Source organism: Capsella rubella, unplaced genomic scaffold (genome assembly GCF_000375325.1).
Source record: "Capsella rubella cultivar Monte Gargano unplaced genomic scaffold, Caprub1_0 scaffold_2, whole genome shotgun sequence".
NCBI classification, from domain to species: domain Eukaryota; kingdom Viridiplantae; phylum Streptophyta; class Magnoliopsida; order Brassicales; family Brassicaceae; genus Capsella; species Capsella rubella.
Window position 1 is genome coordinate 3,573,561 of NW_006238922.1, and position 18,219 is coordinate 3,591,779.

At 29.5% G+C, this 18,219-nt stretch overlaps 3 protein-coding genes across 3 annotated transcripts; 1 reads left to right on the forward strand and 2 right to left on the reverse strand.

Annotated features, from left to right (window-relative positions):
* Positions 1-5,096: 5,096 nt before the first annotated feature.
* On the reverse strand, positions 5,097-6,957 carry LOC17894067. Its single transcript, XM_006302659.2, has 2 exons — positions 6,764-6,957; positions 5,097-6,006 (listed from the first exon to the last, which is right to left on the reverse strand). The coding sequence occupies exons 1-2, from the start codon at positions 6,831-6,833 to the stop codon at positions 5,309-5,311; spliced, it is 768 nt and encodes a 255-aa protein (XP_006302721.1). The 5' UTR covers positions 6,834-6,957; the 3' UTR covers positions 5,097-5,308.
* Positions 6,958-13,321: 6,364 nt separating this feature from the next.
* LOC17894358 lies at positions 13,322-15,037 on the forward strand. The gene is made up of 3 exons (XM_006302805.2): positions 13,322-13,612; positions 13,704-13,819; positions 14,586-15,037. The coding sequence occupies exons 1-3, from the start codon at positions 13,505-13,507 to the stop codon at positions 14,923-14,925; spliced, it is 564 nt and encodes a 187-aa protein (XP_006302867.1). The 5' UTR covers positions 13,322-13,504; the 3' UTR covers positions 14,926-15,037.
* LOC17895410 lies at positions 15,014-15,499 on the reverse strand. The gene is made up of 2 exons (XM_023787694.1): positions 15,345-15,499; positions 15,014-15,243 (listed from the first exon to the last, which is right to left on the reverse strand). Exons 1-2 carry the CDS (start codon positions 15,481-15,483, stop codon positions 15,104-15,106), a joined length of 279 nt encoding a protein of 92 aa, XP_023643462.1. The 5' UTR covers positions 15,484-15,499; the 3' UTR covers positions 15,014-15,103.
* Between the last annotated feature and the right edge of the window lie 2,720 nt (positions 15,500-18,219).

Consider the following 18,219-nt stretch of genomic DNA (forward strand, 5'->3'; position numbering starts at 1 on the left):
ATATTACAACAATTGATCAATGAATTAGAGTTTGTGAACCATTTTTAGTAGCTTAGTTCAAATCTAGTTACAAACTTCAATCAATAATGATAGAACTGTATAAACAATAATACATAGTATATATATAATTTATATTTTGTATGATAAAAAAAAAACTCTTATAAAACAACCTATAAAAACATTTAACAAGAAAAAAGACAACCTAGAAAAGAACAGAAAAAGTAATATCAAGCAATATTTATGTCGTGTCGTTACACGGGTGGTTCTATATCTTTGCTGATCACACCTATCACTTCGGATGTAGAGGTATCTGTGCCTCGTATCTATCTTATTCAAGTGAGACATATCACATTATCACTTCGTTTTCGTTGTATGATTGTCCAAAACCACATGTATTGAACTCTAATTAAGTTTATGTTTATGCTAAATAAAAACACTTTCTGTTCAATCTAAATACTAATTAGTGTCGCTTTATAAGGAAAAACAAAATTAAAGATCTCCATAATAGTTACTAAGAATCTAACTTAGGGTAGGTTTTCATGTTCAGATCAAATATTTTAAGTTTTTGTGTTTTCGAATTTAGAGATATAATACGCATATTCAACCTAAATACTAATTAGTGTCGCTTTATAAGTAAAGCAAAATTAAAGATCTCCATAAAAGTTACTAAGAATCTAACTTAGGGTAGGTGTTCATGTTCATGTTCAGATCAAATATTTTAAGTTTTCGTGTTTTCGAGTTTAGAGGGATAATACGCATATTCAACATAATTACTAATTAGTGTCTCTTGAATAAGTTAATAAGTATCAAACCTATACTAAACACAGACTACATAGTGTCTTGATGATCTTGAAAGTAAAACATTTAGCATTAAAGATATGGCACGACACAATCATCAAGTATGTAGTTAAGATAACACATGCATAAACATTAAATATGCATTGTTAACTCAAAGTGCATGTAAAGTAACCTTAGCTATGCACGAGCACGACCAAGCCACGCGTTAGCGATGGACTCACACGAGCTCGTTGAAGGATGAAGCATGTTCATCAATGGCACGTGTAGTCTCTTCATTGGGCCTCTGAATCTTGGTGTGACAATAAAGAGCTTTGGGTCTTGTCTTAATACTATATAGTATATGGTCTTAATGGAAAATGACGAAACAAACAAGTTTTTACAAAGATGACAAAGTATGGCTGCTAACTTTTAGCATCAACCAGGTTGACGCGACTACTCGACATTGATAAATCTATTTCACTTTGTTTTCTTATATAATCAAATGTTACTGACCTCTCAAGATCAACTGAAACAAAATGTCTAATGCCCCAAAGTCATATTGAAAACATATAATGTAAATAGTGTTTTTGTCTTTTGCCTTTTCGCATTAAGTCTTTGTAGATAAAGAGATGAAGCTCTCAGGTATGTCCTGAACCACTCTAATTGGTAAGTTAAAAGTAGTGGCTTTCTCTAGACGAACGTATCGTGGTATAGTGATTTGCAATATTCGGATAGATACAGTTTTAAATTAGGGAAACTATAATGGGTATACTCAAATAAAAGAAAAATTAAGAATCTATACATGCTATTTTTTTTAATTAGTTCTCTCTCTTGGCTACTTAAATTGGACAAAGCTACCTCTAAGATAGATAACAAATATTTTAGCACATAACAAAATAGATATCCATAAAATTTTAGAACAATTTTTACATATCATTTATATGTTTCTTATGTATAAGTTAACATAACAGATGAAATATCATAATAAATTAACATGTTAATATATAAGTTAGTTGATATCAATTATATAATAAATAATTTAACTATATACCTATGAGGTTATCAAATAATTTATAATGTATAGCGGTAACATATGATTTACATAGTTAATAGCGCTAACATATGAATAACTATAAATAATTTAACTATATAACTATGAAGTTATCAAATAACTTATAATGTATAGCGGTAACATACGATTTACATGATACGCTATTTTAGCAAATATCAGTTTTTTTTTTGTTAAATCGAATTAGGGGTAAAAATGTAATTTCGTTAAGGGTGAGGAGAGAGATCTAATTTTAAAATTATCACTCCTTTACTTTTTGTTTTCAAATCTTTTGAGTATCAATTTTTAACAATCCCTTTAAATTAATCCAAATTAACCTATACCATGATAGTTTTTACCTTAGATTTGGTATTATATTGTTCACTTTTGAATAGTGAATGGTGTATAAATTTTATGCTACTTTTGATTAGAGAATCCTTAAAATATTATATTTTATTTTCTAATGATAACAAAAAAATTTTGATTTATTAAAACTAACAATTCTTTAATGTTTCCAAAAATACCACAAATTTTTTTTTTTAAGTAACATAAACAAAAAAAAAAAAAATTGAAGATGTAAAATTTATGTTTTAGGTTTGGGTTGACTAATATATTTTTAAGGAGTAGTGTTTAGTTTTTAGGTTTTAGGTTTTAGTTTTGAATGTTAAAAGTTTTAATTTGACTTTTGTGATATTTTTGGGTTCTGTTTTAATTCTAAAATCAGTACCCTACTCTTTATTTCTAAACCCATACTTACATATAACCTAATTAATTTTAACATTTAAAACCTAATCTTACAAAAAAAAAAACCGACATACATAACTTTGTTTTTATTTATAAAATTTAAAAATAATCTTATTTTATAAACCCAAACCGGCATATAACATCGTTTAATTTGTAAAAAACTATACCCTATACAATCTTTAATAAACAATAACTAACATATAGTCCTGTAAAATAAAAATTCAATGGTATACTATTAATTTTATACGGTTTATATTTTACTATATTTGCTTTTACCATCCCAATTTATCAAGTGGCAGATTCTGATTGGATAAAATAAAGAAGGTAAATAAAAAGAGGTGAACCCAATATTTTTCTTTTGTGAAACGATTTGTATGATAATTTATCGAGTTAATAAAGGTGTCTTTTGAAAAAAAATAGATGACACTTTAAGTTTTTCCCTTTAAATCAATGGCTAGATATACAAACCATAGTTCATCATCTTATATATTTTTTTATACAGTATATAAATTTTTGTTTCCAAAATAAATTATATTAAAACAATCAAAATACTTTATTAAATTCTATTAAAGCAATCGGAAATAACAAAATATATATTTTTAAGTTATCATTTTTAATATTAAAATGATAAAATGAATATATATGAAAAGAATTCTTAATACGAATTTTGTTATCAAAATAAATAAATAAAAATAATTCTGAAGTTTTAAAAATTTATTACAAATGAATTTCTAATAAAAATAATTAATAACAAAATAACAAAGACAACATATGATAAATGTAAATAAAAATTATATATTGAACAACATATATATTATATAAAATCGAAGCTACAAGATTTTTGAGCTCGTCCCTAGGAAGATAATCACATTTCAAGTCGCAAAGTTGAAGTTAGTGATTCAGAATTTTCAAATTTTAACATCCATTTCATGTTTTAGGCTTCAGCGGCTTTCAAAGGACTGGTTCCAATGTCAATGCACTATAAATTTTGATATATTTAGTTTAAATAGTTTGTAGTGATATATTTGGGGAAAAAAAATTGTAGTAGTATTGAAAACCTAACATTTGTATTTTTTTTCTTTCGTGGTATTTTAGAATATTTTATTTTACTTTTTATTAAGAGATATATAACAAATATGAAATGAACATTATAAAAACATATCAAAAATGCCACAATAGATGAGTGTAAAAGACAACATAACTAAAATGTAAAAACCTCAAATTTGTGAACAAATAAAAAGAATTACTCAAATAACTTATGTGCTAAACATAAAACCCTTCTCATCGATAAAAACCAAACCATCAAAAGCATTAACGAGATATGTTTTCCAAAGATATAACTAAATTCATCCAATATAAGATACTCAGACACCTATACATAGGCTTCAACTGCCTACGTTGCATAATTCTTGTCTCAACATATATTTTTCAATTTTCATATACATATACTTAGATTTATAAGTTTTACCTTCGTATATGTAATTATAATTATATATACATTATTAAATATGAGTGAAATAATTTTTTATTCTATTTTATTTTTGTTACAACTTAATATTTTATGTTTCCTAATGTATATGTATACACAATTTTATTAATAATATCATATTTATAATATTTATATTGTAAATTCCTAATCCGCTTAAATCACCTTGGCTCCAACTATACAGTTTATGCGCTAAAATATAGGTTCTCACACACATAGTAACTAGCATTTTCTTGAACATTGATTGCACAACAAAACCGTTTTTGATTTGACGATGTCATTTCAGTAAAAGAAGGATTTACAACAATGTAGCTATTAACCTCTTATGCCTTCTTTGGTTGATGGGGAATTCGCTCACGTAATTGTTTAACATGACTAAGATTTATTTATACTTTTTAAGAAAATAATAGAACAATACTATTTTTACTGAATATGTTTTTTTGTTTGATCTTGGTGACTAAAATTGCACTTTGTACAATAATAATTATTTTATATACTGTATAATTTTGTGGCAGATCATTCATTTATTCTCTTGATTAGAGAAGATAACCAAAACAACTTGATAGGCTCGCTTAAATAATACTATAGATTAATTATTGTTTTAATAGTAAAATTCTGATTTAATGCGATTTTTTTAAAATAAAAATGTTGGACTTTCCAACTATTTTTGGAAACGTTATACTGTACGCAGGTTTAATGTACATATTAATTAGTAATTACTATTGTTTATGAGTTTTTATAATGTATGAAACTGAAAGAACTGTTTTTAAAGTTTGCTTAGGGCATCAAAATATGTCGGACCGGCACTGTATCAACATGATGTTCAAATCCTACTCAAGTTGTGCAGCCATGCAATTGTGTAACTTGATGCCTCGGCTCGGACTCGGTCTTGGCTTTTTGTTGGACTTAGTTGTCTCTAAAATGCTGCAATTTGTCCTGGAGTTGTCGCTTTATATTGTCCTAGTCTTATGGCCTTGGCCTTATGCGTTGTAACAATGATATGACTTCATTTCAACATTCATAAAAAGCCAACATAAAAACTAATTTGAAACAACCAATTTGCACAATGAATCAAGTGTAACTTAAGTATTTTGAACATCCATAACAAATTGATCCAGTGGAAACACTTTTTAGTCTATACAACTATGTCAAATGTATAGGAAATAAATATTCCAAAATCTTCCAATTCCTTTCGACTTGTCTTCAAAAGTTTCTTAGGTCATTTTCAATCCACAATCCAACATTGGCAGCATCTAGAGCTCATAACTTGGAGTTTCATATGTAGTAGACTGGTCCACAGAAGTTTCATATGTAGTAGACTGATCCTCGGAAGTTTCATATGTAGTAGACTGGTCCTCAGAAGTTTCATATGTAGTAGACTGGTTCTCATAAGCTTCTCCAGATTGATAAGTCACATAGACGAAGTTTACCCCATTCACAACATCATAAACCATCAGTCCGACCCGTCCGCCAACCCAATTCCCCAATGTACTTCCCACAAGATAACCAAATCTACCAAATCTTTGCTCACCCACATACCCTCCTGAGTAAGCACCAACCATAGTTCCAGAACCGCGCAAGAACCCTTCAGTTAAAGTACCTCCAAAGTAAAGCGCTTCAAAGAAATCCCACCCGGCTGCTACTATTGGTCCTATGATCCGTTTCGCTTGCCTGGTGGCAATTTTAGCCGCTTTTTCACCCGCTCTCTGCACCTCTTTGGCTGCTTCATTAGGAGGCAAGCCACTTGCCAATGTCTCATGCAAGGCTTTCTCAATTGCTATGTTCCGGGCTTTCTCGACGTGAATAGATCTTATATTGTAGAAATAAAGCTTCACACCTTCTTTAACCGCACAAGATAAAGTTCCTGAACTCATATCAAAGCAGTTCAAAAATGTAAACTCTCCACTCTTTGATGCAGCTTCTTGTCCAACAAGTTCCCGACATTTCTCAGCTGTTCACCATACCCAAAACAACATAAAAGATATTCAAACATCACATGTCTATCAAATAACCAACTTAAACAAACACAACCCACAAGTAACAAAGCTTAGCCATAAACCATACCAAAGACAAATCAAAACCACAATTATGTAAACAAAATGTGTCTTAAACATAAAAAAATCCAAAAACCACAGCAACTAAACGAGAAGAGAAAGCTAAAGTGACTCTTTTACAAGCAAGTTCACTACTCTTAGAGCCTGGTATGAGACATAGCTCAAATTGCTGTTTAAAAACAGAACATCATATGCTAAAAATCGAAACTTTTATGATCCTGCAATATCTATATGACCAGCATGAGTGAACAACACAGAGGATCCAAAGAGAAAGTAAAAGGAAAAATATGAAATTTTGAACACAAACAAGTTCTGACCACAACTAAGTTCATCAATCAAGATATGAAAGTATTGAAATGTCAAATACATAATCTTTAATTCTAGTCACTAATCTCATAATTAGAGTCCAAATCTTCCATAACCATATTAACCAGATAATGAATCAAACTTCACTGTTCCAACCAATCAGATCAAAGAGAGAGTATAAGAACCAAATCGAGATCTCAGTTCCTGAAAAGGCGTTACCTTTACAACTACCCTAAATTAAAAATCCAAAACCCATGATTTGAATTTATATAAAATCATCCAAAGACACGAAATTTATGGTCAAAGATCGAAACTTTAGCGGAAACAAGATAAATAAAATCTAAGTACCTGTCATACTAAGAGCGAGTAATCCAATAGCAAAGAGGAGAAACTGAATCCTTCTACTTCGGAAGTCCATGGCTTTTGAGAATCCAAATAGATTCAAAAATCCACAAATTCGTAACACTTAAAACACCAATTTCACAAATTTATTGTTTAAGAAATACAAAATTATTTTGAGTGTGAGGAAGGTTTCAGGAAACCCAAAGTCAGAGGCAAAGAATATTCAAAGACGAGAAGTCATGTGAATAATATGATGGTTTATTCCGGTTTAGATTGAAAATAGTGGTTTAATGGTTTAATTTGATGAATCATGAATGGCTATTGTACAGTAAAACCTCTATAAATTAAATACTCTATAAATTAATAAACACTATAAATTAATAAATTTGTCTGGTCCTAAGTCGGGCCAGTGTAAAAATTAACCAAATTCGATAAAATAATAAGACAATAAGTTTTTTTGAATTCCCTATGTTAACATAGTCCCAATTAAATCATAAATTAATAATCACTACATATACATATATATCATATACGTAACTATGTTGAAATATGCTTTTAGTTTTTTTTTTTCCTAAAAATGAATTTCTCCTAGACCTCATATCTAAAAAAATTTATATTATATTTTTAAACTACAATCTTATAATAATATTCTATAACATCATAAAATAACCATTTTTTTTTTAATTTTTTCTATTTATAAATATGCATCATATTCATTTTTTGTTTGTTTTATAGGATGTTAAAAGATTACAGCTGAGGTATTAATCATAAATTTGAATTTATGGATGTACTGTGTATAGAAGTGAATTTATTTATAATATTTTTAATTCATTGTTATGTTTTATATAAATATAGAATTCAATTCTAAACTATAAAAATTTATCTATATTAACATTTTTGAAGTACCTTTTGGAAAGTAACCTTTTATTTTGTATTATTTGCAATCATAAATCCTTGCCATTTCTATAATTTTACTAATTATAAGGTTTAAATTTGTAAAAGATCTACAACTACTTTGATTTTTCCTAAAATATCTCCCTAATAAATTGAATATCTCTCAAATATCTTTATATGATCTTATTTGTTTTAAAATTTATATTATTACATATAACAAATGTATATTAAAAATAATTTTTTTTTCCGCATATGTTGTAATTTGAATTTTTGAAAACGGACATATATTACTGAATCATAAAAAAAAAAATGTACAACGTCACACATCGGGTACAATTTTTAGACCATGGTTCAAAAACATTATAAATAAGACTAATATGCTTATAACTATGATTATATTTGATTGAATGAGTTTGAGTTTACATAAATTTGATTGAACAGGTTTGACTTTATAGAAATATGATTATATTTTGAATTTACACACAAAATATATTAGTCTAATATAAAATGAGTTAAATGAAAGATGTTACGCCATCATCATATCATTATTTGAAATATTGCACATATTTTATTAAGCTGATTAAATTACGGTTATATATAACAAAACAATTTTTCATGTTGTATTCCACATGTTAAATCATATAATTAACAATCACAATATCATTGTACAGTCTTAAATACAATCTATATTAACATTTTTGAAGTACCTTTTGGAAAGTAACCTTTTATTTTGTATTATTTGCAATCATAAACCCTTGCCATTTCTATAATTTTACTAATTATAAGGTTTAAATTTGTAAAAGATCTACAACTACTTTGATTTTTCCTAAAATATCTCCCTAATAAATTGAATATCTCTCAAATATCTTTATATGATCTTATTTGTTTTAAAATTTATATTATTACATATAACAAATGTATAATAAAAATAATTTTTTTTTCCGCATATGTTGTAATTTGAATTTTTGAAAACGGACATATATTACTGAATCATAAAAAAAAAATGTACAACGTCACACATCGGGTACAATTTTTAGACCATGGTTCAAAAACATTATAAATAAGACTAATATGCTTATAACTATGATTATATTTGATTGAATGAGTTTGAGTTTACATAAATTTGATTGAACGGGTTTGACTTTATAGAAATATGATTATATTTTGAATTTACACACAAAATATATTAGTCTAATATAAAATGAGTTAAATGAAAGATGTTACGCCATCATCATATCATTATTTGAAATATTGCACATATTTTATTAAGCTGATTAAATTACGGTTATATATAACAAAACAATTTTTCATGTTGTATTCCACATGTTAAATCATATAATTAACAATCACAATATCATTGTACAGTCTTAAATACAATCTATATTAACATTTTTGAAGTACCTTTTGGAAAGTAACCTTTTATTTTGTATTATTTGCAATCATAAATCCTTGCCATTTCTATAATTTTACTAATTATAAGGTTTAAATTTGTAAAAGATCTACAACTACTTTGATTTTTCCTAAAATATCTCCCTAATAAATTGAATATCTCTCAAATATCTTTATATGATCTTATTTGTTTTAAAATTTATATTATTACATATAACAAATGTATATTAAAAATAATTTTCGGACATATATTACTGAATCATAAAAAAAAAATGTACAACGTCACACATCAGGTACAATTTTTAGACAATGGTTCAAAAACATTATAAATAAGACTAATATGCTTATAACTATTATTATATTTGATTGAATGAGTTTGAGTTTACATAAATTTGATTGAACGGGTTTGACTTTATAGAAATATGATTATATTTTTTCTTACGGGTTTGACTTTATAGAAATATGATTATATTTTGAATTTACACACAAAATATGTTAGTCTAATATAAAATGAGTTAAATGAAAGATGTTACGCCATCATCATATCATTATTTGAAATATTGCACATATTTTATTAAGCTGATTAAATTACGGTTATATATAACAAAACAATTTTTCATGTTGTATTCCACATGTTAAATCATATAATTAACAATCACAATATCATTGTACAGTCTTAAATACAATATACAAATACAACTTAAAAAAATATTAGTTACAAAAAAATTATCCAACGAGGTTATAAGTAATAAAATTCACAGTCAAAATATAGCTACACAATTTTAAACCCTAAGAAAAACTAAAAAAAAATATAATTTAAATATAAAAATTTTAGTAAAAAAATCGTCCCGCGGTATACCGCGGGTTAAAACCTAGTATAATCTTAAAGACTAATCTTATTTTGTAAAATTGTCCCAATTCATAATTTCAAAAAACTTTAAAAGTTAAAATACCACTATAAATTAATAATTATGAATTTACACTATAAAATAATAAATATTAATTTATAGATAAATTAATATCACTATAAATTAATAAAATTTTGTGGTCCCAATATTATTAACTTATAGAGGTTTTACTGTATTTAGTTGTATATAAATAAGTAATTATGATGATAAATCTGAAATAATGGGTTTGGAATATAGATAGTATTTGGCACTATTTTGTCATGGTTTGGACATGTTATTAATTTATATGTGACTAATAATAGTAACATTTACAATTTGTAATATATCAGTAACTATTATAATACATTCAGTTCAGTAATATAATAATAATATTACTTATCAAAACTTAAGTTTGGTAAGATATAAATTATGATTTTATACCTCCATTCAATATTATATATGTAATTACAAAGATTTATAATATAATTTTGGGGAGTTTATTATATCATCAATTTAAATTTATTTGAGTGAGGTTGGATTTTGATAATTTAAAGATTTGTTCTTTTCTTTTGGCCATATGACTGTGATAAATAGTAAATTGAATTAAAATGGACTGTGAATTATTTTGGACAGAACTATGTATTCAATAACAAGAGATTTTGTCTCAATAATTACCTCAAATTTTGATCTCAAATAAACAGAAATTATATTCTAATATCTTGCAATCGTAATCAAATCACAATCTTTTGTTATCCCATAAGAGTCTTGTACCTCCCAATATCCATACCATTGTAATATAGCCTACACAATCCAATACATAATTCACTCCAGTCTGGAAGACCATGTAATAAATAATAAATGAGGACTGTCTAGAAGACCATAAGAGTCTTTTACCTCCCAGTTTGATCATAATCTTATTTTTATAAATAAATATTTCTCGATCACAAGTCTTTGTAGTAATTGAATGTTGTTATTGAGGAAGCTTTTAAAGATCTTGAAGGTTTTTTTTTTAAACTCTCTCGTCATAGGTGTGAACAATTTGTGCAAAATTACTTCAAGTACCTTGTATTTTGTCCTCATGATTTCTTATCATTTTCTTAGGTTGATAGCAAAACTCCAATGGATTATAATGTAAGACTGTTCCAAATTTCTCAAAAAGATATTGAATCAACATAATTTTGAATGCAAATCAAGAATCTTAAAGATGATTAAGTCTAACCAAATTATTATTATTTTTTGCATAATCATGTTAACCAAATTAAATTATTAAACACAAGTCTAGACTCTAGAGAGAAAGAATATTCAAATACTCGATCAATGTCATGTGAATCATATGACGGTTTAGTTTGGTTCAGTCTAAGATTAATAGTTTAATTTGATGGATCAAAATGACTAAACAATAAATCTGAAAAATAAATGGACATAATTTTAAATATGATTTTTGACAAAAATGTTCATATGGTTTGGATTATGGCTAGTATTTGGCACTATTTTTTTAAAATCCCATGTTATTAGTTTATGGATTATGGAGTATTAGTTTATGTGTGGCTGAAATTAATAACAATTTATAATTTGTAAGAACCCAAATAAATATTATAATTTGTTATGTTATGTTATTAGTGCTCTACCTATTGGGAACGCATCAGTGGGAGATTCGGTAGGATGGCATTTCACGAAAACCGGAAAATATACGGTAAAATCTGGATACTACACGGTTAGAATGGCTGATTCGAGGATTCATAGGCCTCCGGTTTGTGGTCCGGATATTAACCCCCTTCTAGCAAGGGTATGGAAAATTAAGTGTCCACCTAAAATCCAACATTTGATGTGGCAATTATTGACGGGATGTATAGCAGTTTGGTCAAATTTATACCAACGGGGGATACAGTGTGATGATAAGTGTGTTCGATTCGGTTCACAAATGGAAATGGTTAATCATATTTTCTTCGAATGTCCGCCAGCGAGACAAGTTTGGGCACTGGCGAATGTCCATGTGGGTCTTTTAGCCTTTCCTACAATGTCTGTATACGCTAATATGGACTATATTTTTCGGCTGATCTCGGAAGGAGATTCTTATCTGGCATGCCCCTGGATTTTGTGGTATGTATGGAAGGCTCGAAATGGTAAAATTTATGAGAACAAGGATGATAGTCCAATGGAAATATTACGGGTAGCTATGGAGGAAGCCACTGCCTGGAGAGGAGCTCAACTGGAAGACTTGGGTGTCTAATTGGGTTCTGAACAGATTACTGCTCCTACCAGGAGTCAGTTTCCGAGACCCATTAATCCCCTTCCGCCCTCATATACAGGTTATCGCTGCTTTATTGATGGCTCTTGGAAGTCCACTGATGATTATGCAGGTTTAGGTTGGTTTTGTCAACATGCGCAGGAAGTTTCCTCGATGATGGGCGTTTCAAATGTACGGCGTAGTCTATCTCCCCTTCACTCTGAAGTTGAAGCTATGGTCTGGGCGATGAGATGCATGATAGGACATAATTACAGTGATGTTATGTTCCTGACGGACTGTTTAGATTTGGTGAAGATGGTGTATTCTCCATCCGAGTGGCCGGCGTTCTCTGTCTACCTTGACGACATCAACATTGATAGGGAAGAATTCCCAACCTTCTCTCTCTCGCTTATTCCACGCAGCTTGAATGACATGGCAGATTCCTTGGCGCGCAAAGCTCGCTCCTCTCTGCAGGGTTTTAAACAAGTCTGTTTGGGTCCTTCTAATCGACTATGATCAGTTTTTTATTGTAGTTTTCTGGTTGACAAAAAAAAAAAATGTTATGTTATGTTATGTTATATGTATTCATTTAGTGAGTAATATAATAATGTTAACTTATTATAACAATCTTTTTTCTTTTTTTTTATCAAATTATAACAATCTTTTAGTTTGGTATAAGATAAAAATTATGATTTATAATACATCCATTCAAGAGTATTTATCTGATTATAAATATTTATAATATCATGTTTGGTGGTTCATTAGATCTTATATTCTGATTTATTTTAAGTGAGTTTTGATATGGTTAGATTTCTATAAAAATTTAAAAATTTATATATTTTTCTCATATGACTTTGATAAATTATAAATTCCATTACGATACATTATGAATTATTTTAAATAAATTAGAAATTAATTTTATATTTACTAACATGAGATTTTTGAAGAAAATTATTTTTTTTATATCAACAAAAAATGGAATATAAGAAAATGGCAAATGTATTCCCAAATACATGATCTGACGATCCAACAAAACACTTGTACTGTATATACTTTTTAATTCGGTTTTGTGTGAGTAAAACTTCGGTTTAATTCGGTTTAGGAAAACCGAATGTATTAATTTAAAGATGAGATTGAGAACCAAAATCCCAAATCAGACATATCCCGTCGTAAGAAACTCGTTTTCAATCTCTGATTACTACTCTCTATCGATCGAATTCGCAATCTCAGCTTCTGGGTTTGTCAAAAATCCAATCTTTCTCAGCTACGAGTCTTTGTATCTATCTTACGGTAGCTTAAGGAATCGTTGGAATTGTGTAACAAATCACTTTTAGGGTTTTGTAAAGAACAATGTCGTCTTCTTCGGTAATTAAACCAGAAGACGTTCTTGAACATCTTATGAACGATGGTACAATCGATGCTCTTCGATTAAGGATCATCAATCAGCTTAAAGCTAATGTAAGTTGTTAAGATTTTGGATTTTGTGTTTTCAAAGTTTGAGACTTTTTGGGTTTGTGATTTGATGTTTTTGTTGTGGTTGTGTGAATAGGAAGAGTTGAAGAGTACAACTATTAAAATGGCGGAGGAGAGTAAAGTTCTTAATACTCCTGGTGCTGAGAAACAGACTAAAAGAGAACTCTTTGATGCTCTTCGTCAAGAACTTGAGTAAAGTTTTCTCCTTTTTGATATCTTGACTTAGTACATTGATTCTAGATTGGTAGCTCTGAGTATTATGGTTTGGTATTTGTGTATAAAGAGAAGAAGGGTTTGTTATTCAGTAGTTTATGAGTTTATATGGCTTTTGTATAAATTCTGTTTCATACTCTTTAGTCTTAGCTATGTAGCCCTCACGTAACTTTAGAGGTGGATGAGTACTAGAAACCATTCATAATTGGTAATGATCTAAATTCCTTGGAGATGTAGTATCGATTTTGTTCTGCGTTGCATTGTTAGAGCATTCATGGATATCGGTTTTCCGTAGTTGTACGTTTCATTCTTAGGGCTGATTGAATAATATAGGTAATATGAGAGTATACAAGAGTATTGGTTTTTGCATAATTCTGTTTCATACTCTTAGCTATAGCCACCACCTAATTTGAGAGCTGATTGAATAATAGAAACCGGTAATGATCTAAATTCCATGGAGGTGCAGTATCAGTCTTGTTCTGAGTTAGATTCGTAGAGCGTTTATGGATATTGTTTGTTCCCTACATAGTTCTATGTCACATTCTTAGAGCTGGTTGAATATTATAGGCCATTTACGATAGGTAATGTTCTGTATTCCTTGGAGCTACTTATATATGCATACATACACAGATTGTCTTGTCTTCTGTTCTGTACCTACTGATCTTCTTGATTTTGTTCTGCTGTTTGAATAAAATGTGTTGATGAAATTAGTATTTACTATGTTTTTTGTTACCTTTGTGGGCAGAGGTCCGGTGCTAGAGAAGGCATCAAAATCAGTTTGGGATTTGATTCTTGAGAAGGATGGACTAGGAAAAGAAATAAACGAAACAGTAGAACGTGTCTTTTGTCATCTAAGTGGGCAAGAACCGCCTTTTTATTCTTCATCAAATGTGGAAAAAACCCCGATGGAGTTGGATAAAGAGACAGAGACGAAGGAAGATAATACCGCGGCAAAGACAACAAAACCAAAGAAAAGAAGTCTTAGCGAGGTAAATCCATCCGAAGGTATAGATGAAGTTACGACAACGAAGAAGAAGCAAGGCGATTCCTCAACTGTAACTTTAGAATCTGGGAAAACGCCTTGAGCCTAAGAGTTATAAGACATTTGATCATGTTCTATTGTTCTTAGTCCTTATGATACAATCTTGTTGTTTTATAAATTGGTTTCAGAGATGAAACAAAGTGATAATTTTATTAGATTTAAGTATCTCAAAGTAAACAAAGATGGGAGATAAAACCAAAAGTTCTACAATTGTAAATCACTCAATTCATAGTTGAAGATGCACCAGGGGTATGCCAATGACAACACTTCTTACAACGTTGGCGACAGTTGAGGTCTCTACCACAAGGACCAGAGCAACCATAATAACACATCCTTGGGTTCCAATACATTCCATTCACCCCTGTAAAGCATCAACAAAAGTTATAAACTATATTTATCAAAATCATGTAATGAAAACAAAGTTGCAGAAGAAGAAGCGTATCCGAAGACACGACCACATACAGTTCAGGCCTTTACAATCAAACTTGCAATCTGTTCCTTTACACTCAGACTCAGTCATAGTCTTTGCTCTCACGCCTATTAGTAGTACCAAAGCCATCATCATAACCATCATCATTGTTATCTTAGTCATACTCAACATTTCTCTTTGATTTTTTCTTGTGTTTGTAGGGTTTATCCACTAATAGAATCAACATATTCTGATCTTTATATAAAGTTGTGTGTAAAATGCATATCATAACCATTAGATGGACACACGTGTCACAGAATATATTCTACAACAAATTTCTACATTTTTATTATTTTTTAAATACATTTCCTTATTGGAAACTATGATTTTAAGTTAATAAGTATTTACATAATCATCTAAATTTGTAATACTTTCTAGCTATTATAAGACCTAGTTAATATATATACACATTAAAGTAATATATCAAAATATTTTAAAAATACACACAACAAGGAGATTTTGTATAGATTAAGTTAGTGCCTGAATAAGTGGACTGAAGTGAAAAGAAAAATTAAAATGTTGTTAGAAAATATACTTGTTACTAGTAGGAAAATTGGTAAACGAAATTTGAATATATACAAAATTAGTAGAAAATATTTTAGTCCTTTCTTGGTGATTTTTTTACTAGGTATCAAATAGATTTTTTTTAGAAACTAAAAAATATATTCAATCTAACATTTTAAATGATTTGTCGAAACCAACAAATTCCATGTTATTGAATCATGAATTTTAAAAAATCTTCTGAAATCTATTGTTATTGAAGTTATGATTTGAAAATCTAGTTTAAAATCTACGGTTATTGGAAACGTTTTGAGGATTTGGTTTTTAAATTTTTAAAGGATTATGCAGGATTTTGGAGGATTCTTTTAGTTAGAAATTCAGAAATCCAAATCTCATGGTTTTAGGTAATATTTGAAAGGATTTTACAACAAATCATATCAACTTGCTTAAAATCACCCAAAACCATCAAAATCATATAAAAACTTTACTGAAACTCAAATCACAAAAAATACAAGATTGAATAACACTTGTTGTTCATAACGTATCACAAGGTCCAGTGCAAATAGAATTACACATCCTCGGGTTCATGTCCATTTTGTTCGTCCTTATAAGCATCATTTTTTTTATAAAGCATATATGTTGTTTGATTAACCTCAGTAGAAATGCACCGAAGTGTTTTAGAGTAGATTTCTTTCTTAAGAGCCATACACTATTTATTCCAAGTCAATTTTTACAGTTTTACGGTTCATCATTTAAAGGAAAAATGAAACCATATATAACTTGGTTCAATTCAAGTTAAATTATGGAGTTCAGTTCAATGAATAGATTTTTAAACTAAACCATAGTCAAACCAAATCCATTTATTTATTTTTGGTTTGATTTACGTTTTTGGGTTATGGTTTCTTTGCCCACCCATTTTGATGAGATCATGACCAGTCCAACCAAACCTCACGAAGACGAGGAGCAGCTTGAAGCCGGGACCACATGTCAACCAAACTCGCCAATTTCAGAACAGCCGTTCATTCTCAACCCGGCCACTCAACGGATCAATCCATGCACCAATCCGCACAAATCCGCATGTTTTGGAACCACCGGCCATTCGCAACCTGGCCACGAAAAACAGCTTGTACTGGAGTAAGCATTTATCATTCCAGCGGGTCTTCTAACAAGATCACGATCTAAGAAGTTCAACCAAGCCATCAATATGGACTTCTAAAGGAGCTAAATAAGAATCAAGAAGACGTGTGGTTCAATCCGCACTCATAGTGATCACGACTCAAGAGGTTCAGTAAAGGGTTAAGTGTTGCTTATGCACTCTATTTCCCTTGTCAAGTTTTGTGTCCTAATGGGTTTTCTTGACAAGATTTTTAATGAGACCTAATTAACATTTTCAAGCCCCATTTATCAGCCAAATTCGTGGTCTAAAGCCCACTCACAATGCCTTGGCCCATTTTCTCTTTTCTCTTCAAACTTTGCATTTATTGCTTTTGTTATTTCCAAGACTCTTTGCATGAGCTTGCATGATTGTGGACTTGTGCATGCTCTTGCATGTTTTTCTTCTCTTCCCTCTTCTCCTTCATCCTCCCATTTCTATATAAACTCATTGTACCTCTCATTTGCAACTCATCAAACATTTTAATCAAAAACTCTCTCTCTTTCACTTGTTTGATCCAAAAAGTGTGTAATATCTTTTCAACTTGTTTTTCTTCTTAGTGTGTAGTAACTAAGTTGGATCCAAACTCGTAGTCTAAGAGTCTTACATCTTCTTGGAAGTACAACTCTTTCCGTCTTCATTCCGCTGCATCCACTCATTCTCATCTTCATCGTCGTTCATCGTTATTCCGTCGCTTTGTTCGAGATCAATCTATTGTTCACCATCAACCACATCATTTCCAGTTCAAAACCAACAAAGTGTGTCCTTGGAGCATAGATCCACGTCCATGAGTCTATCATGCAGTATCACAGAAACTTTGTTATCAGGTTTTGAAGTTCCAACCCAAAAATTCTGTTTTTCCAGATTTTCTGTTCAGTTTTGCGAGAAATTTATAAAATATTTGGCTTGTTCCAAAATTGTGAAATTAATTGCGTTTGAACCAGTAAAGAGTATAATATTATTTAAAATTTATTTCGGAAGTTTTGGGGTCGTTTTGATAGTATTCATATCTTTTTAGATTTTCTTGTTTACTGGTTCGAAATATTTCAGTAAACTATTCAGACGACTCCAAAAATTCCGAAATCCATTTTAAAAAATACTAGATTCTTTACTGGTTCAAATGCCGTTGATTTCAGAATTTTAGAACAAGCCAAATAGTTTATATAATTCTCGCAAGACTGAACAGAAATCTGGAAAAACAGAAGTTCGAGTTG

Coding starts and splice junctions, on each gene's coding strand:
- LOC17894067 (XM_006302659.2), bottom strand. CDS start 6,833: ATGGACTTCCGAAGTAGAAGGATTCAGTTTCTCCTCTTTGCTATTGGA. Junction 6,007..6,763: donor ACTCGCTCTTAGTATGACAG/GTACTTAGATTT, acceptor TATGGTGAACAG/CTGAGAAATGTCGGGAACTT.
- LOC17894358 (XM_006302805.2), top strand. CDS start 13,505: ATGTCGTCTTCTTCGGTAATTAAACCAGAAGACGTTCTTGAACATCTT. Junction 13,613..13,703: donor TCAATCAGCTTAAAGCTAAT/GTAAGTTGTTAA, acceptor TTGTGTGAATAG/GAAGAGTTGAAGAGTACAAC. Junction 13,820..14,585: donor GCTCTTCGTCAAGAACTTGA/GTAAAGTTTTCT, acceptor CTTTGTGGGCAG/AGGTCCGGTGCTAGAGAAGG.
- LOC17895410 (XM_023787694.1), bottom strand. CDS start 15,483: ATGTTGAGTATGACTAAGATAACAATGATGATGGTTATGATGATGGCT. Junction 15,244..15,344: donor TGATTGTAAAGGCCTGAACT/GTATGTGGTCGT, acceptor GATGCTTTACAG/GGGTGAATGGAATGTATTGG.